Below are 25527 nucleotides of genomic sequence, written 5' to 3'. Positions count from 1 at the left end.
TTGACCGCTGATAATAGATCAATGTAACCGTTATTTTGGCTCTCATGTAGCCACACCTCTGTCTAAAGTCACTATTCTGTTTCCAGCATTGTCCCACCCACAAGTCCATCTGATCAATCAGCAGTGAGAGTAATGCATGCCCACAATGCTAAAAATGCCAATTTTGCTCATGAATGAATTATAATGGAACCGTGGCGGTATACATCGTAACGTTGCTTTACAACACACCATATAGAGTATGCACCTGGTCTACAAGGAACTATGACGTAGCAGAAGGCATCCACATTGCCAACGGAAGGCGAAGTATTGGCGCAAGAGTTGAGTTCCACCTCTACAAGCCTAGAGAGAGTGTGTTTTTACAACCGTCAGGTCAGGCGTCCGTCATTTTGCAACACTTTGCCTTTTTGGTGTAATGGTAAACCAGTGGTGTTTAAAGTGTGCCCGAGGGGCCATTTTTGTAACACAGCTATTTTATTCACCCATCGCACATTAGGATATGTTTTATTATTTATCCTAAATTCCGGACTGTAATCCACTACTTTTTTTTCCCTACACTTTGTACCCTGCAGTTTATAAGATGGAGTGGCTAATTTATGGATGTGTCTTTGCTGATGGCAACAACAACAACAACAAAAAGATTAAATGAAAACAAGCAAAAACATTGACAGGGTGTTTTATTGTTTGTGCTATGGCGCCATCTTTTGGACGAATTCGCTCGCTGCAGGTGCTGCAGTGTCCTTCCATTTATCGATAGTGCTTTTTTTCCAACCGGAATGCTGTTCAGTCTTCTGGCCGTCCATACTTGTATGGGTTCCTCATTCATCACTTCAAGCAACATTTGCAGTGTAACTAAAAGTGTTTATACTTACTATAGCGTCCCATGTGAGACGTATACAGGAGTATTTTCATGCATATTTGTTCATGCTATCATAATGTAATTAAGCTAGCTTCGTTAGTATTAGCTAATATGCTAACACATGTACAAGTGTCTGTCTTAGTATTATTAACTTAAAACGGCATTATTTTTGCATTGTTTCAGTTTCACAAATTCCTCAGTAAATTCCCCAAAACGTCACCGTGGAGTTCTCGAGTTTGTTTAGCTGATTGGAGAGCTAGCTTCTGCAGCTAGTGGGTCCATGACGATAACTTCTGTTTTGTTTGATCAGCTGTTTTACTGCTGTGTTACAGACACCGTTTTGAAAACAATTAAGGCATGTAAATAAACATTTACAGACTCTTACTGCGTAAATAACTCATGTCGCAACGAATATATCTGTGGCTTATAGTCGAGTGTGGCTAATATATGGAAAATGTGTTTTCTTCTCAAATTTTGTGGGTGCGGCTTATATGTCAGTAGCTCCATAGTCCGGAAAATATTGTACTTTACACAGCTTAAAGAAGCTATTTGTTTAAATTTTTTGTAACTTGGGAACTGACCCTGGGAACTATTCATGGCCTGTGCTTTTTGTATTTGTTTCAACTTAAAATACATTTCAGTTAAATTGACATTTTGAAAACTTAACATAACTTTATATTAGGAAGCTAATTACTTGTTTACGTTTTTATTTACTTTATAAGACATGTTACTGAGCCTGGGATATCCCTTAAGACTTTGTTAGGGTTTTGAAACAAAAGCTGGCTAATGTCTAACACAGTAGTTCTTTTAAACTTTTTTCACCATATACAACCTCAGAAAAAACTTGGCTCACCAAGTACCACCATAATAACCAACATTAAAATGCAGGAGCGCAGTAGGCCTAAGTATTCTTTAAAAACAAGGAGAGGTTTTATTTAACAATGTATTATTTTTGGCCACAGTTTGAACAGTAACACTGTTTGAATATAGGAAAATAAATTTTTAATAAATAATTTTTTGGTATACCACATTTTAAAAATCACTGGCTTGCATTAAAAATAAAAAAAATTCAAATTAAATGCAAATCTGAAAAACTGTTTAACAGATTTATGCTTTAAGTCATTTAAACCAAGTTTAGTCTTGGAATTTGTAATTTTTCAGACTTTGACTAAATTTTTTGAGCATCAGTTATCGGCTTTCTTGACTACTAATAATCGGTATTTGCCCTTAAAAAAAATTGGTCGATAACTATTGTTAAAAATTAACAGTTTGTCAAAATATTCCCAAAGACTGAGGGATCATCTTTCATGGACGAGGACTTCTAACCTCTAACTTCAAGTTCACATTCCTGCTTTTGTTGTCGAAAGACAGTTAAAGCCTACTTTTAAAGTGGGTTCAAGGAAAAGACAATTATCCAGAAGAGGATTTTCAATAATATAATTCAGTCATCAGTCTGTGGCTCTGTTTTCATTCCTATCTTATCTGTTTTGACTCATCTACAGTCAGCCCCCCCCCCCCCAACCCCCCACCCTCCGTCAACGTCATTCCGCATATCCAGCTGCTTTCACCTTACAGGAAAGGCCAGTGGAGAAACCCCTCAACATCTGTGTGTTGGCTTTAGCTCAACAAGTTTTTCCACATGTTTCTGTTCCCTGTCCGATATGTGACACAACAGCTGGCCTGCTGGAGCATTGGGATCAGTGAGTCCAACGCCGGCTTATATGGGGAGAAACCAGTACTTTGCCACCTGATTTTGAATAGCCCACCAAAGAATCAAATCTTACTTACTTCAAACTCTTGGTGTTCAATTCAGATATTATGCCTCTAATTAATGACAGATGACCACATAATTGTATAAAGACAATGCCCACACTGTTTGAGTGGACTTACATGTCCTTTCTTTTTGTCAAAATAGCTCTCATAGTGATGAAAGTGGGAAACCCCTTGTCTAACATTTTGAATACTATATGTAAGTTGTTGTTCTAAGTCACAGGTGTCAAACTCAAGGCCCACGGGCCAGATCTGACCCTCCATGTCATTTTATATGGCCCCCAAAACCCCGGAAATAATATGTCAATAAAATACCTTATATTTTCTTTCTTTAGTTTCTTGTTTTCTTACTAAAGTTATTGTTTTTTTTTCTAGTTTGACAGGGAAAAAATAGTGTCCAATATTGCAACAACTATTATATTATCTAACTTTTTTGGTCAAAATCCAAATAAATACTTAAATATCTGCTTAAGTTATGATTTCAAAGAAAGTTATCCATCAAATTGTACACTATAAAAATGACCACTAGATTTTACTTTAAAATGTTCTTTACAGCATAATTAGTAAGTTGAAAAAAAAACGACCAATGTTTTGTTTTTTTACAGTAAAATTCTGTCGACTGAGCTGTCAGTTTTTTTGTTTAGTTTTTTACTGTAAAATCCACGGTTGATGATTTTATGGTACCACATTTTATTATGGTAAAAAACTGGCAGCTGAGTTGCCAAAATAAAATTAAACACCTGTACTGTATTTCTATTTACAGTAATATGTTGTAAAAATAATAATAATACAAATAATCATTAAAAAACCCACCATATATTTTACGGTAAAAGTCTGGCTAAGCTGCCAGTTTTTTTCTGTAAAAAACAGTGGTAAAATCCACAGATTTTTTTTTACTCTTTATGTAAAAATGTTTTAAAATATTCAAATTCATAGGCAAATGCATTATTTTTTTACTGTTACAAGCGGCCCTGTAATGGCAGCCATGACTGCGGTGTGGCCCTCAATAAAAACAAGTTTGACACCCCTGTTGTAAGTCATTCTAGGAGTATTACGACCAGAAGAAGGTTCATTTTTCTTCCACTTGTGTTTGCTAACCACAGTTTTCAGTGTGGCTTGCGCTGCAAACCCTGAGTTGTCAAAATCACTGGTTTAGAGCCACGCTGCTTTGAGGGCCTATTTGTCAACCTATTACCACAGCCGACCATATGTGCGCAATGGAAGCTGTCAGAAAGGGCTGATTGATATAGCCTTTGCTGGGCATATTATTCTTCATTTGAGTCATCTTCAGAAGAGGAGTCTTGTTCGGGGAAGAGATCTTTGTGTATTCTACCTCCTAATTTCAGCAAACATATGACTTTGAATGGAAATGGAACTGTGAGTAGGGAATCATAAGGAAACAATCCAGTTAGAGGAAGAAAACGCATTGTGGTCTATTGCTGTATTTCAAAACAATTACATTTTGCAAGAAATAATGTGTTTTTTTCTAACCAGAGTTGCCAAAACTGCTTCATTTAAAATAATGAACTCCGTCTGAGACAGCCTTTGTACTAGGGTTCTACGGTATACCGGTACTAATAAAGTATTGCGGTATTAATCAATTGAAATCAGTACTATACCACCTTAGAAAATTACCGGTACCGCTCTTTTATCTGAGTGCCACTTTGTGGCGGTGACTACAGATGTTGAGTAATAACATCTTGGACAGGTAGAATGTCAAAAAACTACAATTCTACCGGTTAATAAAGAGGTTGGTGAAGTACTATATGGAGGTATTTGGACTTCAAAACTAACGATAAAAACTTCAATTCTACTGGTTAATAAAGAGTGTTGTGAAGTACAATATGGAGGCATTTGGACTTCAAAACTAACGATAAAAACTAAAATTCTACTGGTTAATAAAGAGGGTGGTGAAGTACAATATAGAGGTATTTGGACTTCAAAACTAACGATAAAAAATACAATTCTACTGGTTAATAAAGAGGGTGGTGAAGTACAATATGGAGGTATTTAGACTTTAAAACTAACAATAAAGGTGACGCTTTAAACAGTTTGCAAATACTGTTTTACACATTTACTGCTCGTCGGCTCCCAGACCGTGGTCGAGGAGAGCAGGGGAGACCTTTCACTTCACAATGGGTCCATAAAGCTCCGCTCTTTGTTCAAAATGACGAGGCCGTCGATCAGTTAAAACTTGGTCACTTTATTTATAATTGCCACAGGGCACACCCGGACATCCACCATGCTATTAACACTCTTGCACATGCTAGCGCTACCTCTCCTAACTTGCACACTCACTCACTCACTCACGTCACTCACCCCACATACTGCCATTTTTAAAGGAGCGCACACATACGCTACTCTCACAACAGTTGCTTTAAAACATGTCTCGCCAAATGTGGCGATTAGTATTACCACCTTTGCTCCAAACGTAGGTAAACATTTAAATAATAAGCTTTCAGATCTGCACAAGGAGTTATAAAAAGTGACAATGTAATAATGTCCCGCTGTTCGGTCCGGTGCAGATTGTAGTCGAGGAGCACAGGGAAGACGTTCCCTTCAGGGTCGATGCCATTTCAATGCCATTTAATTGATATTTTAACCTTGTAAAATTGTTCTTTGACTGTGAGTGTTTAATGTAGAGTAAGGTTTTATGTTGTAGTTCCCTTTATTTGGAAAAGTATCAAAAAAGTATCAATATACATTTTTGTACCAGTACTAAATTATTGGTATCTGGACAACCCTACTCTGTACACTACATTATTAGTTCACTCTTCAAATACATAAGTCTGGCATAAGCCTTCCAGCTCTTCTGTCTCACTCTCAGCGAGTTATCCTTTTCCTGACAATGTTTTGAATGTGTGCCTGAAGATAATAAGGTTACATTTTGATTGAAGATAGGTAGATAGCTATTCATTTAACAATATGTTAATTTACTATCATAACCATGGTTTACAGTTACGTGTAACCACGGTACATCAGAAGTTATGTTATGAATGTTTGGTATTTTATTGTACTGAATTTAATTAGTTGGCGTCAAGCAATCAGAAGATAGTTGGTTCCACTCTAGTTCCCCCTTTTCAGACCTGTCACAGAACCTCCAGTTAGTCCTGATTGTGTTTTTATTGGAATTTCTCGAGTATGGTTCCAACATAGTTTAGTAAATAAGGAATCAGTTGGCTCCTACCTAAATCGAAACCAATCTCTGAGATTATTCCGATCGTGAGATTGGACCAAGAACGATTCCTTCAGAAGGGATGCACAATCGGGGAGACACAATTACATGTACGGATTATTTGCTACACACATGCAGGAGTTACATGAATTCCAGGAGGGTGCATGTCTTGCTAGAACACCGGCTCAAATTTTACCACAAGCTCCATCCAACGAACACCGTGGTGTGAAGCCGCTTCTAAAATAGTAACCTTCATCACCATGGCAGGAAATAAACAGTTTCTTTAAAGTAGCATTATCACTGGAGGACAAAAAAAAGGAATGGCTAAGCATGCTACACACACACACACTTGCTACACGCACGCACACACACACTGAGCAGGACGACGCAAGAAGCTAACAGCTATAGCTTCAATGAAAAGTAGGGCTGGCCAATCCAGATGTGTATACTATCGATACATATTATAGTACCAGTATATAAATGATACTAAAGTGATTATATTAATGTTTGTCTTTGCTTTCTCTTATTAGTACAAAATATGTTTTTGTTATTGTTTACAATATCAGGGAGTAAGTGTCTGGACACAAGAAAACTTTGAAGGCAAACCCCAAATGATTTAAAATAGGAGCTGATTGTAGACATAGCTTCTGTTTAGCTACTGTGCACTAGCCACTTTTTTTGGTTAGAAAAATGTGTTCAGCATTCAATATTCCACATTTAATATATTCTCTGATTTACAAAAATACTAGCAAATTCAAAATTGTATCAGATAACTAAAAATGTATTACTTGGTTACTTGCTATGAAATATAGTCAGTTTTATAATCTGTTCTCAAAGTATCAAATAGGGACTTGAAATCAGATCAGGTCTGAAGCCAAAAAATTGGATTGGGTTCAGAGGCCAAACATTTTAATTTGGGGCATCCTACTTTCCAATCAAATATATGTTTATTACTCATTGGATACTATTCCTTTTGAACCTGCAACAATTTATAAACCACACTAACTTGACCCATGCACACTTGGTTTCCTCCCCCCCAGTTAGAATACCGTATTTCCTTGAATTGGCGCAGGGAATATAGTATTCGCACGTCTAGAATTACTGCCGGGTCAAACTCGTTTCTCAAAATAATTAACGCATGCTTGGCCTTATCGCCGGTTTATTATTGAAGCCGGATCAAATTCGTTTTGCAAAATATTAATTTTATTATCGCATGTCTATAATTTTCAACGGGTCAAACTCGTTTCGCAAAATATTTAGCATATGGCTAGAACTTCCACTGGGTCAAATTCGTTACGTCACGAGTGACGCATCTGTCCTCATTTTCAAAATGGAGGAAGCTGATTTCAGTAGTTTACAATCGCACAAAGGAAAAAAGATAAAGAGCTATTCAGTAGGATTTAAGGTCCAAGCTATTGAATACCGGTACAGTATGCTAAAGAGAACAGTAAGCAGCTATGTTTTATTAATATACCGTAGCTGCGTGTGTGAAATACTGTATAAGTCATTAAATGACTCCCGCCTCCTGGTGGTAGAGGGCGCTGCCGCGCTAGTGATCCTTCTTGCGACTTCCGGTACTGCAGAAGAAGTGAACACACGCAGCAAGAGATTTTTTTTTTTAACAAGGAGGATTACATACCGGTATCTAAAATAAAACAGTTTTCTAAACTGGACTTTCAATGGAAGCAGGAGGTAATAATTAAAGGAATATCTCCATCGAGACAGAGACTTTTAAAACGGAAAAAAGAAAATAATGAAGACTTCTATAAACAAGTTATCGATGCTTTTGGTCAGAAGGAGCGGCAAATGGACTCCATTTATAAGTACAGGTAAGACCATAATAACGTTTTTTTTTAATTAAATGTGCTTTTCATGATGGTATGCTTACATCACACTCAAAGCGCACGCCTAAATTTTATGGATTCCTTTTGGTAAACGCCGGAGTGAGAAGAGGTTTTAAAATAATTACCGCATGCACGGCCATCCCGCCGGTTTCCGGTAAACGCAGGAGTGACAGGAGGTTTTAAATTAATTAACGCCCCTGCGGCTATTCAAGGAAATACGGTAACTGCATCTAAAGACATTACTATCCACTTGAACAGGAAAGACAAGTTGTCTCTTGGCTTTGGACAAAATTGGATGGCTAGAAGCCACGTTATGAATGTTTTCCAGGACTAGTCTTCTGTCTCCTATTTCCTGGCCTCGGCTCTCGGCCCCTTTTACACAAGGACCGGCCCGTCTAGCTAAGGCCAGAAACAGGACCTTGCATGACACATCAAGTTTTAAAGGGTTGACTTTACAACTCCCACAGGCTCGGTTCTGCCAGTGGAAAGCTTTTCCACCATGCATGGAGAAGTAGGCTGTGCTGCCATGAGATTTTGAATGTATAACTGATTTTTTTTTTTGTGCATTGGAAGGAAATTATGCGTGGCATTGTCTTCATGTGATGTTAAGGTTTTTTTTTTAGTATCTGGACTTAATGGAGTTCTAATTAAAGTACGAGCATTAAATCCTTGTTGCTTTTAAAGGCACAATATGACAGATGTTTTATCATACACATCCATTTGCTTAAACATACGGAATTACCTGGTTTATTTATGTGTTGTCCTTTTTTATTATAACCATCAATAAGGTTATGTGTTCATTTATTCATCTTATGAAACTGGGTTTACCCTCTTTTTTTACTATTATTGCAGATATTTTGAGTGCATTTGTGTTGTAATAGTTTTGGCGAAACAGTATATCTAGATATGTAATGAAAAAAAAAAAAAAGTGGGCTGTTGGCCTTGGCAAAGACATGTGTGCTCCGAAAGCTGTTTATTACATTTATTACAGCAGGACAATTCTAAGCCAAGCACAACCTCGGTTTTCCTCCAGGATTGTGCAAAAACACGCTCTAAAATGATGACACTTACCATTAAAATGTATTTTATATTGTGGCATGTGAACATTTACGAGCAGGAAACTACTCCGTTGCACAACACCACTAAATGCATAAAGTAAGTGATTGTTAACCTATTGTTGTAAGCCCTGTGCTCCTTTTTGTCACTATTTTATCTTAATGTGAAGAACATTGAAATGGCTCACTCCTAAGGTCTGTCTCCGGTACTCCTTGGGGTGGGTCCAGCGGTGTGGGAAGTCTATTGTAGTGCAGTAACAAGTCCTTTGTGTGACATTTTCCTTGGCGTTGACATTCAGGGGGGAATAGGAAGATGGTACTGCAGACGCCACGTTCTGTGACATGTGAAGGGAAAGGGTATTAAGAATGGGAGCCGAGGTATTTGAACGTGCACAGGAAAGGACATTTGCACAGTACTTGACAAGGGCACACTATAGTGGAGCAGCTCTTTCATATTTCAGTATAACATTATGCTATATGTCTTGTTGAATTTGTATCAGCCAGTTTCAAAACAGACCATTGGCCTAGTACTTGCATCATTTGAAGTGTACCAAACCCAAAACCAGTGAAGTTGGCATGTTGTGTAAATCGTAAATAAAAACAGTATACACTAATTTGCAAATCCTTTTCAACTTATATTCAATTGAATAGACTGCAAAGAAAATATATTTAACGTACTGACAGTGGTTTTCTAAAGTGTTCCTGAGCCCATGTGGTGATATCCTCTACACACTGATGTCGCTTTTTGATGCAAGGGGATCGTGGGCATTCAATGTTACTTGTAGTGATTTCTCCAGATTCTCTGAACCTTTTGATGATATTACGTACTAGGAATGTCCCGATCCGATATTTGGATCGGATGGGCCGCCGATATTTGCCAAAAAATGCGTATCGGCAAGGCATGGGAAAATGCCGATCCAGATCCAGTTTTTAAAGAAATTCCGGTCCGTGTTTTCCAACGCACCGATTTAAATAATACATTCCACTTTTCTGCTGCTCCCTAATTTCCGTTCCGCATTTTCCAGCACACCTTCAACACATCCACAGGTCTGTGTCCTAACCGTTAAGGCCATGTGAAGTAAAAGTTACCGGTAAAAATGTCAGCTGTCTCTGTGCAATATAGAAAATGACTATATCGTGATATTCGAGTATACGTTCTCACGCAGTTGCTTTTAGCTGCTGGCATTACACGACAGGCTCTTCCCACTCCTTCTTGTGTCTGCTTCTCACAGACAGCAAGCGCACCTTCTTGCACACGTCACATACTGTCACGTCATACGTCACATACGTATACGCACTCTCCCAGCAGAGAGGTAGCAGCATGGCTAACGTTAGCTGTGATGCTAGCGGAGCCGTGTGAGCGGCAATAATGAAGGAAGAATTAATTAATTCCCAAGAAAAACAGCAGGGGGTCCATCGTGTGGCGGTGGTTTGGCTTCAAGTGGGAATATGTCGAACAGACAACCGTAATTGGTCAAGTGTGGGGCAAAATTGTTGCTATAAAAAGTAGCATTACTGCTAATATGTAGCATCATTTGAAAAGTTCCCTGCTAGAAAATGAAGAGTGTTTGAAACTCCGCACGTCAACATCTCCATTGTTGTGTATTATTCAAATTCACCTAATTCAGCTGGCTAGTTGTTATCAAGAGTACTAAAACCCTTTTCAACATGAATCTGACAACTAAGAAGGCTAAATAACTTTAAACTTTAATACATGCTCGGCCAGTATCGGTATCGGATCGGAAGTGCAAAAACCTGGATCGGGACATCCCTATTACGGACGGTAGATGGTAAAATCCCTAAATTCCTTGCAATAGCTGGTTGAGAAATGTTCTTAAACTGTTGGACAGTTTGCTCACGCATTTGTTCACAAATTGCTGACCCTCACCCCATCCTTGTTTGTGAATGACTGAGCATTTTATGGAAGCTGCTTTTATACCAAATAATGGCACCCACCTGTTCCCAAATAGCCTGTTCACCTGTGGGATGTTCCAAATAAGTGTTTGATTAGCATTCCTCAACTTTCTCAGTCGTTTTTGCCACTTGTGCCAGCTTTTTTGAAACATGTTGAAGGGATCAAAATCCAAATGAGCTAATAGTTGCAAAAAATAACAAAGTTTACCAGTTCCAACGTTAAGTATCTTGTCCTTGCAGTCTATTCAATTGAATATAGGTTGAAAAGGATTTGCAAATCATTGTATTTTGTTTTTATTTACCATTTACACAACGTGCCAACTTCACTGGTTTTGGGTTTTGTAGGTTGGCAGCCTGTAGTTAAAAAGCATCCATCCAAATTCACATCACGATATTGACCAAAGGTTGAGAGGTTGATTTGTCATTCGCCATGGAGTACACATGTGAGATATCCTCATGTTTTTTTTGTTTGTTTTTTATTCTGACTGCAGATGAATCACAGGGAAAATGAAGTGAGGAACAAAGTGTGTGCGGTGGCTCTGACGGACTCGGCTCACAACCTCTGGCTACAGGAGACAAGTAAAAGTACACAAGACTGGATGCAGGAGGTGACACACTCATGCATAATTTAAATGTCATGTTTGTAACCGTTCTTAGAATCGAACCATTAGCCAAAAATAGTTTTATTTCTGACATTTTTAGTATCCAATGATTGAAGCAGGCCCTAAGGGGTACTTTGCATGACACCATGCATTTTTTTTGTTGTACAGTAATTTTACCCCAGATTTCCTCTGGATGCCTAACAGCTGCGGAACGGCAGCCTATGTTCGTTTCCATTCGAGTAAATCTGTCGGGCACGGTGCCGCCGTTCCAATGTCGTACCCTATCCCTGCGCTAAGTATACACAAAGCTTCTATGTTTTTCCGGCCGCCGCAACACGGCAGATTAAATTAGCTCAAATCTGCTTTTGTCGGACCGGAAGTCATGCACAAACACAAAATGATTTATCCGGTTTACTTTCAAAATAATACACTGTGTTCAAGGCGTATCGTATTTTACACTTTGAAACGTCCTAAAGGGCGGGGAAAGACCTGAAGTCAATTTGTCAAAGGTTTTCAGATGTAAATTCATCTCGTTGACACACATGGAGGAGGACGTGCAGATTCAAGACGTCCAAAATTAAATAGTCCTGTTACAGGCATATCATGGACAGCTATTTAGGTGCCTGTGTCAAATACCAGCTGATACGGGTCCTGGGGGAAGCGGGAGTTGAATGAGATGTGTGTTTGTCTATGTACAACACTTGCCAGGATTGTTGTCACTGTTGTGTTGTTGTGTACTACAAATGGAACAATAAAGTGACTGTTCTGGCAAGGCATAACTGCCGTCTTTTGCACGAGTCGAGTCAAGTCAGTGAGACCTGTGGGTACGACACATTCCGGGGTTTTGCCGTTCAGCAGCCGTTACGTATCTCAAATATTTGCTTACAACTCATTATAACGCACGGATTGGAAAATATTTCGTAAAATTCTGCGCAACTTCGCTGCACAGCAACAGTGCGCATCAAAACGGCGGTGGAGATTGTCGCACATGGCGGAGTCTTTCCGTGGCGGCGCCGTTCAGCAGCCGTTACGAATCCAGTGGAAATCTGCAGTTATTTTCCAGTTGTATAAAATTACCTAAATGCATACTTTTTTGATACAGCTTTCATTTTTGCTATCATTAGAAAGTTTGGGTGTACCTAATGAAGTGCTCAGTGAGAGTTCTTCAATACATTGCTGAAAAAATGTCGTTTATGTTCTGCATCACCTTCCTGACCTACCCCTGTTCTACCTTAAAAGTCGAGTCAAATTACCATTCTTTGCATCTGTCCTGTCTCTATTTTTTCCTCCTGGCTGCCCTTCAATGAACAACCGAGACAGTTGACTCTCACATTTGTGTGCACAAGCATGTATGTAGTAGGGTTATCTCGATACTAATTTTTTGGTACTGCTACCAAAATGTATGTCGATACTTTTCTAAATAAAGGGGACCACAAAAAAATTGCATTATTATATATTATTATTATTATTATTATTATATTATATTATTATTATTTTAACAAAAAATAATACGGTACATTAAAGATATGTTTCCCTTTGCAATTAAAGAACAATTTAGTCCTTAAATAAAATAGTGAACATACTAGACAACTTGTCTTTTAGTAGTAAGCAAGCAAACAAAGGCTCCTAATTAGTCTGCTGAAGTATGCAGTAACATATTGTGCCATTTATCATTCTATTATTTTGTCAATATTATGAGGGACAAGTTTATTATTAATCTACTTGTTCATTTACTGTTAATATCTGGTTATTTTCTGTTTCAACATGTTCTAGCTACACTTCTGTTAAAATGTAATAATCACTTATTCTTCTGTTTGATACTTTACATTAGTTTTGGATGATACCACAAATGTAGGTATCGATCCGATACCAAGTAGTTACAGAATCATCGACTAGATACGCTCTTGTACTTGGTATCATTACAGTGGATGTCAGGTGTCGATTCACCCATGGCATTTGTGTACATTGTGACGCCGGTGAGCTATTGTATCCTCCAATGGTGTGTAGTGAAGCATGTTTAGCTATTCCTCGTCCTGCAGTGATAATGTTACTTGTAAGAAACGTAAGTTGTTTGTCACCCTGGAGGCGAGGATTAGAAGAAGCTAAAACAATACCGATTGCGGATTGATGTTAGCTGCTAGCTAGCTAGCCATGTCTTAACGCACCTCTTCCTGAGGGCGTTTCAGTGTTATAACTTCACCTTTTTCGTTAGTTTTTGTGATTGTGCGCTGCCGAACATGCTCCTCTGCTCATAAAAACCAGCAATGTCATGACGTGACGACGCGCCGTCATGCCTGTAAAAAAAAAAAAAATATGGAGAACCGGTACTTTTTAAACAGAGTATAGGACCGTTTTTATTCATTAGTACCGCGATACTACACTAGTACCGGTATACCGTTCAACCCTAGTATGTAGTATGTGTATATTGTGCACACATGTTTGTGTTAGCTTCGTTTTAGCACCTGCTTTCTCTGATTTGACCTCCGCACCACTTGCAGCACCAGACCTTTCCTTAGTATGCGCACACTGTGTAGATGAGGTCCGGTCTAGATCAGAGCACACAATACTCACACTCAGCTTACCTTGATTTATACTACACCCACTTTTAGATTCCCTTTGCTGTATGGGTGTGTGCAGTGTGTGTTGAATACGTGTTGGTTTGAGTATTGGGGATTCAAGGTTGCACTGTCCCTCCCTCGTCTTGTTTGGCATTTCCTATTTTTGATCTATCCAAGGGATGCATGGGACAGGACATAATTGGAATGTTAAACGATTTTCTATTTGTGATGATTACCCAGAACAATAGGACCAACATCACCCTATCTGTCCACTCACAGGAATGGGACAGGGAAAAATAGTTTTCTTGTACTCATTAAGCTCGTCCTTTTATAGCTGAATTTAGAGAGTCTGGCTCGCTGCAAGGTATTTTTGAAAAGCGCCCATACGCTGTCCTGTGGTCACCGTTTAATCAATAGGAAATTTGGAAGAAAAGTGCGCAATTATTAATTTCAGACACTTTTCCGAAGCCATCAGGCCAAATTTCGACTAAACAGTACAGCTCAACTCGCTTCGGTCCAATTTGAATCCGTTTTTATTCTGTAATTTCCAAATTGCTTCTGTCAGCTATGTATTAAAATTAAAGTGACATCATATCAGAACTTTAACTTGTTTTTGAATAGGTGCTTTTGAGTTTTGGGTTTGGGTTTTTCCAATCATTACTGGACACATTTGGATGTTGTTCATCTGGTAACCACCACGTTTGACAATGGAAACAATTGTGCACTGAGCAGTGAACTGCATTGTTTGATAGGAATTGGGCTTTAGACGCCATATATATGTCTGGTTTTAAATAGGGCTGTCTAATGATTTTAAAAAAAAAAATTGTAAATCAAATTAATCACATTTTGGAATTTGGATTCATCACAGGTGAATACTATCTTGCATAATTAGGACTTGCCTAAGAAAAGACCCCAATATTTGTACACAAATACCATTTTATTGACAGAATGTCATCCAGGAATGTTTTCAAACCTTTTTCTTGAATGCATGTCATTTATGTGCAGACGATTTAGAAACAGTTTTATCTAAAGTTCTTTCGGGTTGTATTTTGGAGTAAAATTTTAAGGTAAGCACACCAGTCGGAGTTTTACAATTTTTTTTTACTGACCTATGCATTAATCTGATCACTGACTGAATAGCAGTTTAGATAAAAGAGCTTCTACTGTCATGATTAATCTAAGTGTTCATGATTAGTGCAATATTTTTTGCAAATAATCACATGAGTTAAGTTGTTCATTCTGTGACAGCCTTTGTTTAAAATAATTTATTATAAACAAAATTAAATTCAGTATCCAAAACTTCTCAATGGAAAATAACTACCGTATTTTCCGGACCATAGGGCCCACCGGATTATAAAGTGCACTGCCGATGAATGGTCTATTTTCGATCTTTTTTTCATATATAAAGCGCACCGGATTATAGGGCGCATTAAAGAAGTAGTTTTGTTTTTTTTCTGAATTGAAAACACTTTTTTGTGGTCTACATAACATGTGATGGTTCTTCTTTGGTCAAAATATTATAGATTATATAACAGATTTAATAGATTATGTTTTACAGATCATCTCCAAGCCGCTTTCTGACAGTCGCTTCAGGATGCACCGTTTTGTGGGCGGTCTTATTTACGTGGCTCACCTTCGACAGCGTCTTCTACTCGTCATCTTTGTTGTAGCGGTGTAGCGTGCAAGGACGGGAGTGGAAGAAGTGTCAAAAGATGGAGCTAACTGTTTTAATGACATTCAGACTTTACTTAAATCAATAACGAAGGAGCATCTCCTCATCCGTGGCTCACTAGTGCAACAACAACACTAGAAATGTGTCCCGTGAAAAAACGTCCGACCGGAACTCTCTAATAACTAAAGTTCCTGAATAACTTATAATTATTCTTATAATGTAAACTCACTACATATGTTTTAGCGCTTTCATGGGGAGTTTACTGACAGATATAAGTAAGAACTTTACACTACTTCATATTAGAAATGGCAACAGTGGAGGATGAATGTCCCATAACAAGAGAATAGAAAAAAAGAAGAAGTTTATCGACTACGGTGTCGACACAGACTACAAAGGCGGACACGCGCAATTTTTCAGGATTTATGCAGATCCCAAATACAGATCAACAGGTACCAGAAGGTAAGAAAAGTTGCTTTTGCATAATATTGCAAAACAAAACCCCAGATAATATGTCTTACTTTATACTCACACCCAGAGGTGGGTAGAGTAGCCAGAAATTGTACTCAAGTAAGAGTACTGTTACTTTAGAGATTTATTCCTCAAGTAAAAGTAACTGAGTAACTGATGAGTAACGTGTTCGTTTAATGATGACGGCAACAAATAATGCACAAAAACATAAAAATAGCTATGAGCAAATTCAGAGCCAGGAATATCTCTTAAGCAACTAAAACAATAATATATATTAAATAATAATACATTAAAATAAAAAAAGGCAAATTGAGCCACAGTAACTTAACAGCACCATAGGCTCAGTCGGCATTCATTGATTGATTGATTGAAACTTGTATTAGTAGATTGCACAGTACAGTACATATTCCGTACAATTGACCACTAAATGGTAACACCCCAATAAGTTTTTCAACGTTAATCAATTCATGGTAAACACACTGTGCACTTCTGATTGGTGTTTCTATGCTTGTGTGTGTGTGTGTGTGTGTGTGTGTGTGTGTGTGTGTGTGTGTGTGTGTGTGTGTGTGTGTGTGTGTGTGTGTGTGTGTGTGTGTGTGTGTGTGTGTGTGTGCGTGCGTGCGTGCGTGCGTGCGTGCGTGCGTGTGTGTGTGTGTGTGTGTGTGTGTGTGTGTGTGTGTGTGTGTGTCTGTGTGTCAGTGAGTCTGCAGTGCGTTAATAAATGTCCCCACACAATGTACATTTGACAGTGATTCATAGCAGGGAAGCTAACATCAGCCTACGGTGACAGCCAAAATATCTGCTAACGTTACTTACCGCGATGTGCTTCCTCAAATTTGACGTTGAGTTCATGTAAACCAGGGGTGCCCACACTTTTTCAGCAGAAGAGCTACTTTTTAAATGACCAAGTCGAGGTGATCTACCTCATATATACATATACGTACACACACATATCATATATATATACAGTATATATATATATATATATATATATATATATATATATATATATATATATATATATATATATATATATATATATATACATATACATACATTTATATATACAATATATAATTTATATTTATTTATTTTGCCGTTTTTGTTCACATGTTAAAGCTGTTTTAATGAATATACATGCATGTTTAACATATAGATTCCTTTCTTTCATGAAGACTAGAATATAAGTTGGTGTATTTCCTGATTCTGATGACTTGCATTGATTGGAATCAGACAGTAGTGATGATAAAGTCCACGTTTTCAAATGGAGGAGAAAAAAAGTTCCTCCTTTCTGTCTAATACCACATGAAAGTGGTTGGTTTTTGGCATCTTATTTGTCCAGCTTCCATATTCGTTTTTATACACTTTACAAGAAATACATTGGCGGCAAACTCCGTAGCTTGCCAGCTTGTTTGCGCTGGCTTTCGGAGACTCTTATTTTGTTAGCGCAGGCGCAATGGAGCGGCACTTTTATTGTGAAGACAGGAACTGTGCGGTCAGTCTTTAAGCTTTTGATGGGAGGTACGGTTGAAATAAAAAATTGTATTTTTTCCTTCACACTTTTGATTGATTGATTGAAACTTTTATTAGTAGATTGCACAGTACAGTACATATTCCGTACAATTGACCATTAAATGGTAACACCCGAATAAGTTTTTCAACTTGTTTAAGTCGGGGTCCACGTGTGACGGTCATGTGACCGCCTGGCTCTGTTAGATTGGTGAAACGGAGTCCAATGTCACCAGTGACTGCATCTGATTGGTGAAACGGAGTCAAACGTCACCAGTGACTGCATCTGATTGGTGAAATGCAGGCATGCGTAGATCCTACTTTGAAGGTCTGTCTGACAAACCAAAACAAACAAAGCGTGCATTAACAGATCGATAACAATCAGTAGCGAGTAGCGAGCTGAATGTAGATAAATGGAGCGGAGTAAAAGTAGTGTTTGTTCTCCATAAATATACTCAAGTAAAAGTTAAAGTATGTTGCATTAAAACTACTCTTAGAAGTACAATTTATCCCAAAAGTTACTCAAGTAGATGTAACGGAGTAAATGTAGCGCGTTACTACCCACCTCTGCTCACACCATAATAATACTCGAATGTTGAAGCACAGTACAATCCATCAAGCGGTGCGGCTTCATCGCTTACCAAAGTCGTACTAAAACATGTTAATAGATTTTTGAGCGCTGTGTGTAATGTTCTATATTTTCAATGGAACATATTTAAATTTTGGTGTTGTGTACTGGAGTCATATTGCAGTCTACACGTATCTCTTATGTGTGACTGCCATCATATTGCAGTCTACACGTATCTCCTATGTGTGACGGCCATCTACTGGTCACACTTATCATTTCATCATGTACCAAATAATATAGCTTCAAAGTCGGTAAGCAAAACCAGAATTATTCCATACATTGGACGCACCGGGCTATAAGGCGCATTGTCAAGTTTTGAGAGAAAATAATAATTAAGTGCGCTTTATAGTCCGGAAAATACGGTACTACTACAAATTTAACATGTTTTTTGCATACCTATAGACATTTGCACTGTAAATATAGGACATTTCCCAAGGAAAAAATAAAAAATCCATCACAAATCGCTGTTAAATCAAGAATTTAAAAATAAACAAAAAAACTTGCCCTCGGCCTGGTATAAACGCATGTCTTTCGACACAAGAGAATGTTATGAACCACTCAGCTGTATAGTTCGTTACACACTTTCAGCAGTTAGGGGCCTTAATAAGTGGGGACTCTAGTCAAATAACCTCAATGACAATAAAAACACAATTGTAGGCTCCTTCACAAAGATTATGGTTGAGACATTTTTCAAGATGGCTTACTCATTCTCAATGTTACACATCTTGAAGTAGCGTGAGGATGTTTAACCTGCCTGCCCGTCTTTAGGTAAAGATAGTAAGTGTTCTTTTTGTAAAGATATTTACACAAAGGCAGAAATGTATTTTCCATCCTCTTCATATCCGTCCAACTCACTCGCATTGTTGATGTGATTGAACGTTTTACCAGGCTGCCGAGGTTTGAGTTGGCATCACTGTAGTAGCAGCAGTACTAGGTATAGGTACCGTTCACATTTGAACCAATATGGTACCATTTCCTGGTACCTGAGAATCGGTGCCGGTCCTCAACGGTACTAATTTTCGGTGCGTTCGTGTGTGTTAATAAATATTGATCGTTTTTTATATTAAATATGTTTTTATTGCAACATTTAAAAATGATCTGATTAGGATAACTGTGTTACAATTGTTATATCTCATTTAATCGTGACATTTCCGAGTCTCAATTAGAGTCCAAGAAGTTAGATGGCAATTGTGTATAGTTAATACTGTGTTGGCAAGTCAGTTCAGTCTTTGCTCTCTTGTCTTTGGTTGCGCCTAGAAAATGTTAATACTGTATGGCATTTACTATGCACCAGCTGTTCGACTGTAATGTGCATCTTAGTTGTAGTTTTACAACTTTGACAATAGTAAAATCGCCTTGTAAAATTGCTAATGCTCATCAGTAGCCTGTCCATTGCAAAACCAACGTATAGTAGCATCAAGGTAGCACATTTATTGGAACAGTGGAACCTTACTTGTGGTTTATGGTTTATGTTTATTTCAAACATGCATTCATACAACATGACACATCACAATTTCCAGTTTCTCATTTCAACATGTTTGAAAAGGAGTAGGAATCAGAATCAGAATCAGAAATACTTTATTAATCCCAGAGGGAAATTAAAGAAGCAGAGCTTATTTAATCATACCCCTTTTCCACTTCAGAGAAATTGCTAACACATTTGTTCTCTTCCTGTTCTCAATTTGTACACAATTTACTCCATATTTAATGAAATTCTAAAAATAAATAAATACTATAGTAAGTTATAATTCATATAGTGAGATAATTAAGATTATCGTTACATTCAAAATGTTCATCATGATTCTTCTTCTTTGTACTGTGTAAAAAAAATGTTTTAACTGGGTCATATTAGTATGTTGTTTGATTTATTTGCTTAATCATTCCTCAATTTAATTCCACATACTGATATACTAAAGGTTTTAAGTTTTGTACGTGCATACAAATGTTGTAAGTAATTTTTTTCTCTGAGGTTGTAGTTGTCCTCTTTCGTTGAGACTACGTTGTACATTCTTGCGTAACAGGTTATAGTTTGCTTCGTACATAATTTTGGTAGTTTGCAAATTCACTGTATTGTTGAATTGCTATATTTTTGATTCAATAAATAAAGGATTTGAATGTTCTTTGTATCCAACATTATGTATTATTCTAACTGACCTCTAGCGTAGTTTTGTAGTTATTTCCCCATATTTCTAGCTCATAGCGAGCAGTACAGAATGTAGAGTGATTCTTCTGTCCAATACATATTTTGCTTCATTCATTATTAATGTATTTCTTGCCACCTTATGTTGTATATTTTTATAAGACATTTCCAGTTCATTTTATCATCAATTATTATACCCAAAAATGTTATTTAATTTACTCTTTCAATGTCTACTCTATTTATATTTTTGTTTGACTTTCCCTTCTACTGTTACCGAATAACATTATTTGAGTTTTACTGAGATTCAAAGATATTCTGTTTTTTCAAACCATCTCTTGAATGTATTAATTGTGTCTGTTATTATTTGTATTAGCTTCTGTGTGTTCTCTCCTGAACAGAACACAGTTCTATCTACCTGCAAATAATGCTAACTTCAAGTTTTTTGCAACTTTACAAATGTCGTTTATATAGAGATTGAACAATTTTGGTCCCAAAATGTATCCCTGTGGTACACCACAGGGTACATTTAGTGTTAAAGACGTTTGTTAGCCAAGCTTCACATATTGCTTCCTGTTGTTTAAGTAGCCTCTTACCCAGTTCAAGACCTCTGATGCCATACCGTTCTAATTGTGTGATAAAAATATCATTGTTAAAATAGGAAGGTTGACAGGTATGTTAGAGCTCAGTAATACCTAAATGTTTTAACAGAGGTATTCAACAGCGTTCTGCAGTTGTAATGCGGGGGGTTTATTTAAAAAAATAATATTTCCCCCTTGCAATTCTGTCACAAATTTAAATGACTTTTAATACAAATTATCATTCATCCAACACACTGTAAATAACAAATAAATGGAGGTAGCAAACGTCTTCATTTTCAGCGACACACAGGAGCTCATTCATACTTGGCATTGGTTTATTGACTTGTCCCACAAACAAAGACGACCCGCCTCTGTTGCTCATGCTGTGCCAATCACAGGGCTCTTGTCAGGTTCCTCATGATTGACCAAGAACCCATTATCAGCTAGCAGCTCGTTTGTATTAAAGTGTTTTGATCGGAAAAGTGGATCATTCTGTAACACAACAAAAAAATCACAAGCATAAAAGAGATAAGCTTGTTGTCCACCTCAGAAACTGAAGGTTAACAAGGTGCCTTTAGGGCCAATATATAACTTCTTCAGAGTCACTAGTCCTTGTCTCCATGGAGACAAATGAAGTACGATTAATTCAAGTATCAACCCTGTACGACGAGTGATAGCTATGCATGCTTCACTGCACACAGCAGCACACCGGAGCCATGATAATGAATGACTAAAATCTTGTCTATAATTAACAAAGTCAAGAAAATATTTCGATATGTCTGATCGTTAACCATTTAGACCAGGGGTGTCAAACTCAAATACAGAGTGGGCCAAAATTTAAAACTGAACAAAGCCGCGGGCCAAGGTTGAACAAATTAACCTTTTTGATAGGGACCCAAACAAGTTTTGCATTAAATATTGAACAAGCAAGGCTTATATAACTTTATAGTGAAATGCAAAATCGAGTTTCAAATAATAATAATAATAATTAAAAAATATCAATGGCATATCAAATACAATTTAAATAAAAATTGAATGCCTTTTTTCTATTTGCAGCCTTCTGAGGTAAATATCAACATTAACTTTTTCCACAGGCTAATAAATTTGAAATTAAAATAATGAATAAAACAACCATTCAGGACTTTAAACTGCTCAGTTTGCAACACACTGATCTAATCTGATGTGCCCAAGCCAGATACCTGCCATCTTTTCTTGGATGCTAGTTTATTAATGTTGAGGCTTAGGCTTTGAGCTGAGGCAACCTTCATTATCGAACGAAGGTGTTCATCAGTCATTATATCTCATATTCCACAGTCTTGGGGGCGTGCCTTACAGGCACTGCTTTTAACGTCCTCTACGAGCTGTCGTCACGTCCGCTTTTCATCCCTTCTAACAACGTGCCCGTCCAGTCACAAGATATGAGCGGCTCCTGTACGCACGCACACATGAATGCAAAGCATACTTCATCAACAGCGATACAGTTTACACTGAGAGTAGCAGTATAAGCAACTTTGACATTGTTAGAAATATACGCCACACTGTGAATCCACACCAAACAAGAATGACAAACACATTTTGGGAGAACATCCGCACAGTAACACAACATAAACCCAACATACACACAACAGAACCAATACCCAGAACCCTTTGCAGCACTAACTCTTCCGGGACGCTACAATATACACTCCCACTACCTCCAAACCCCCACCCCCCCCCCCCACCCCCCCCCCCCACCCCACACATGCACACACACGCACACCTTATAGCGTCCTCTCCCGAAATGTGTTTGTCATTCTTGTTTGGTGTGGATTCACAGTGTGGCGTATATTTCTAACAATGTTAAAGGTTTTTATACTGGCACCCTCAGTGTAACCTGTATGGCTGAAGATCAAGTATGCGTTGCATTCACTTCAGTGTGCGTGCCAAAGCCGCAAATATCATGTGACTGGACGAAAAGGGTACGTTACAATTCTCGGGAGGGGCACTGAAATTTGGGGGTCTCCCGGGAGGTTTGGCAAGTATGAGAATTAGCGGTGTACAGCTCTTGTGTTAATTTGATATCACCTTATGGGCCAAGTGAAATTACACAGCGGGCCAAATTTGGCCCGCGGGCCAGAGTTTGACACCCATGATTTAGACAATCATCTTAACTTTGTTAGTCAACAGCCGCATGTCACACTAAGTAAGGCTGGCCGTATGAACAACGCCAACACTGTCATAAATATGTGCCATATAGTGAAACCACACTAAACAACAATGACAAACACATTTTGGGAGAATATTTGCACCGCAACACAACATAAACACTACAGAACAAATTCCCAGAATTCTCTGCAGCGCCAACTTTTCTGGGACGCTACAATATAAACAAAAGCCATTGGCGGATCTACACCTAACATCCTCTGTAATTATACCAAGTACAAGAGCGTATCTAGTCGATACTACTATGATTACAACAATATTTTTTTAGCATCACAAAATCTTCTTTCGTTTTAAAAATATGTATATTATGTTTATAAACTCAGGAAATATGTCCCTGGACAGAGGACTTTGAATATGACCAATGTATGATCCTGTAACTACTTGGTATCGGATTGATACCCAAATTTGTGGTATCATCCAAAACTAATGTAAAGTATCTAACAACTTAAGAATAAGTGATTGTTACATTTTAACAGAATTGTAGATAGAACATGTTGAAACAGAAACTGACCAAATATTAACAGTAAATGAACAAGTAGATTAATCATTAATTTTCTACTACTTGTCTTTAATAATGTTGACAAAATAATAGAATGGAAAATGACACAATATGTTACTGCATATGTCAGCAGACTAATTAGGAGTCTTTGTTTGTTTACTTACTACTAAAAGACAAGTTGTCTAGTGTGTTCATTATTTTATTTAAGGACAAACTTGCAATAAAAAACATATGCTTAATGTACAGTAAGATTTGTTGTTAAAATAAAGCCAATAATGACATTTTTTGTGGTTCCCTTTATTTAGAAAAGTACCAAAATATTTTGATACCGGTACCAAAATATTGGTATCGGGACAACACTATACTGTTCTGCTGTTTGATTGAGCGCTCTGAATTTGATGTATCAAATTCCTATTCTGCATGTGCTGTGGGATACATAAACACATCAAGACACCAAAAGTATAACACGCCCCCAGAACAACCCAGTTGGAACTTCGATGTGAACAGTGTCAGCATGGCTCACTGTGATCAGGGGCGGACACACACACACACACACACACACACACACACACACACACACACACACACACACACACACACACACACACACTCACACTCGGAGTGCAGCACAGATGGTGCTTCACACCACAGAGTGAGGCTAGCAGTGACCCTTGATAATGCTCGGGGTGGTGTATAAATATGGGTGCCCACAGGGGTGGTTGCATGTGAGGTCGGGGCACCCCAGCAGTACACTGCTTCGGTTCTCATCGGACAGAGATAATTCCCTCCCTCTGAGGTTGGAGAGGTCACTGAACGGGAGGAGGAGAGGGGTGTAAAAAGGAGAAGATAGGATTTAGAGATCAGCGCCCGCTGGGTCAGGTTGTATGAACCAAATGGTTCAGATGAGGGGCAAGTGATGTCATTGCAAAGACATATAGAAACTCTTCAATGGACTGAGACAGACAAAAGAAATTACCGTTCAAATTGAAATCCATAAGTTACCAACCGGAAAGGACAAAGAATGGTACAGAGCACTAAACAGACAGGTAGTATATGCATGCAGATGGCGATGAAGAGATGTTTGTGGAGAAAGATGAGTAGTGTGGTGAGCACTTGTGTCTGTGCAAGAGAGAAATGTGAATGATGGCGTACAACTGGCAGACTGTCACAGTCTCCAAGGTGTCTCCTGTCACTGTACTGGCCTGCTGTCACACTCTAGTGGCCTGCCTAAAGCTTATACGAACACTCTCACACACACATAGCGTACACTGTAATCATGAATAAACCATCCTAATCCATAGAGAGCAAGTGGAGAAGATGGGAGCGAAGCGGACAGAGTGAGAAATAAGTGATGCTGAAGACTACTTTCTAAAAAGTTAAGTTTTTAGCTGACAGCTGCGTTATCGTTTTGAAGAGTTTTTTTTTCTACAGTTGGTACACACTGTCTACTATAGGACTCGGTCCTGTGAAAAGGAAGAATCAATAGAACAGGGGAAGGTTTATCCACATGCATTGTACACAAGGTTTTGTTTGTCTTAAGGTTCGCATCAATACAACAGCATTCTCTGATGTGACTCATTACCAAGATGATTGTGTAACTTAATAGTGTAATCACTAACCTAATTGATCACTTTTAGAAACAGCCAATGCAGACCTTTTTTTTATATTCTGTACATGATGTTGTTTAGTTTTTACTGATCAAAAGTGTCAGTGATAAGAAGTCACAAGCTTTTAGTCCAGTCTCAAACAAAAACATTACTCGATTAGATGAGTTCTCTATGCTCCATAGGAAACTAGATAGGCTTGTTGGACTTTCACTATTTGTCAAAATGCTACATGAGCCCTCTCTCCCTTCATGGTCTTACCATCCATAAGGGTCGCACATGGGTTCAATGTGAACCGGGCCAATGTCTGATTCACAGTCCACGCACATATTCCACTGAATCATAAGAGTGTGTTGGATGTCCTGTATCATTGTCTTTTGTCTTCTCTGTCACAATACTCTGCTTTGTTTGATTAATTTGTGAGTTGGCCCTTTCCCATTTAAGGCCCCTTCT

The 25527-nt window shown here is 38.0% G+C and overlaps 1 protein-coding gene across 7 annotated transcripts in view; it reads left to right on the top strand.

Moving 5' to 3' along the window:
• The window catches only part of arb2a (ARB2 cotranscriptional regulator A), a 450847-nt gene that overhangs the window by 265188 nt on the left and 160132 nt on the right, over positions 1-25527 (top strand). For 6 of the 7 annotated variants that reach the window (XM_062051001.1, XM_062050995.1, XM_062050998.1 and 3 more), the window contains one exon: positions 11106-11222. The exons of the other annotated variant lie outside the window; for it this stretch is intronic. In XM_062051001.1, the coding sequence (XP_061906985.1) occupies positions 11106-11222 (117 nt within the window). The remainder of the gene's footprint in view (positions 1-11105; positions 11223-25527) is intronic. 7 annotated transcript variants of the gene reach the window in all.

The sequence above is a fragment of the Entelurus aequoreus genome, linkage group LG06 (genome assembly GCF_033978785.1).
Source record: "Entelurus aequoreus isolate RoL-2023_Sb linkage group LG06, RoL_Eaeq_v1.1, whole genome shotgun sequence".
NCBI classification, from domain to species: Eukaryota; Metazoa; Chordata; class Actinopteri; order Syngnathiformes; family Syngnathidae; genus Entelurus; species Entelurus aequoreus.
This window is presented reverse-complemented; position numbering and strand designations above follow the sequence as displayed.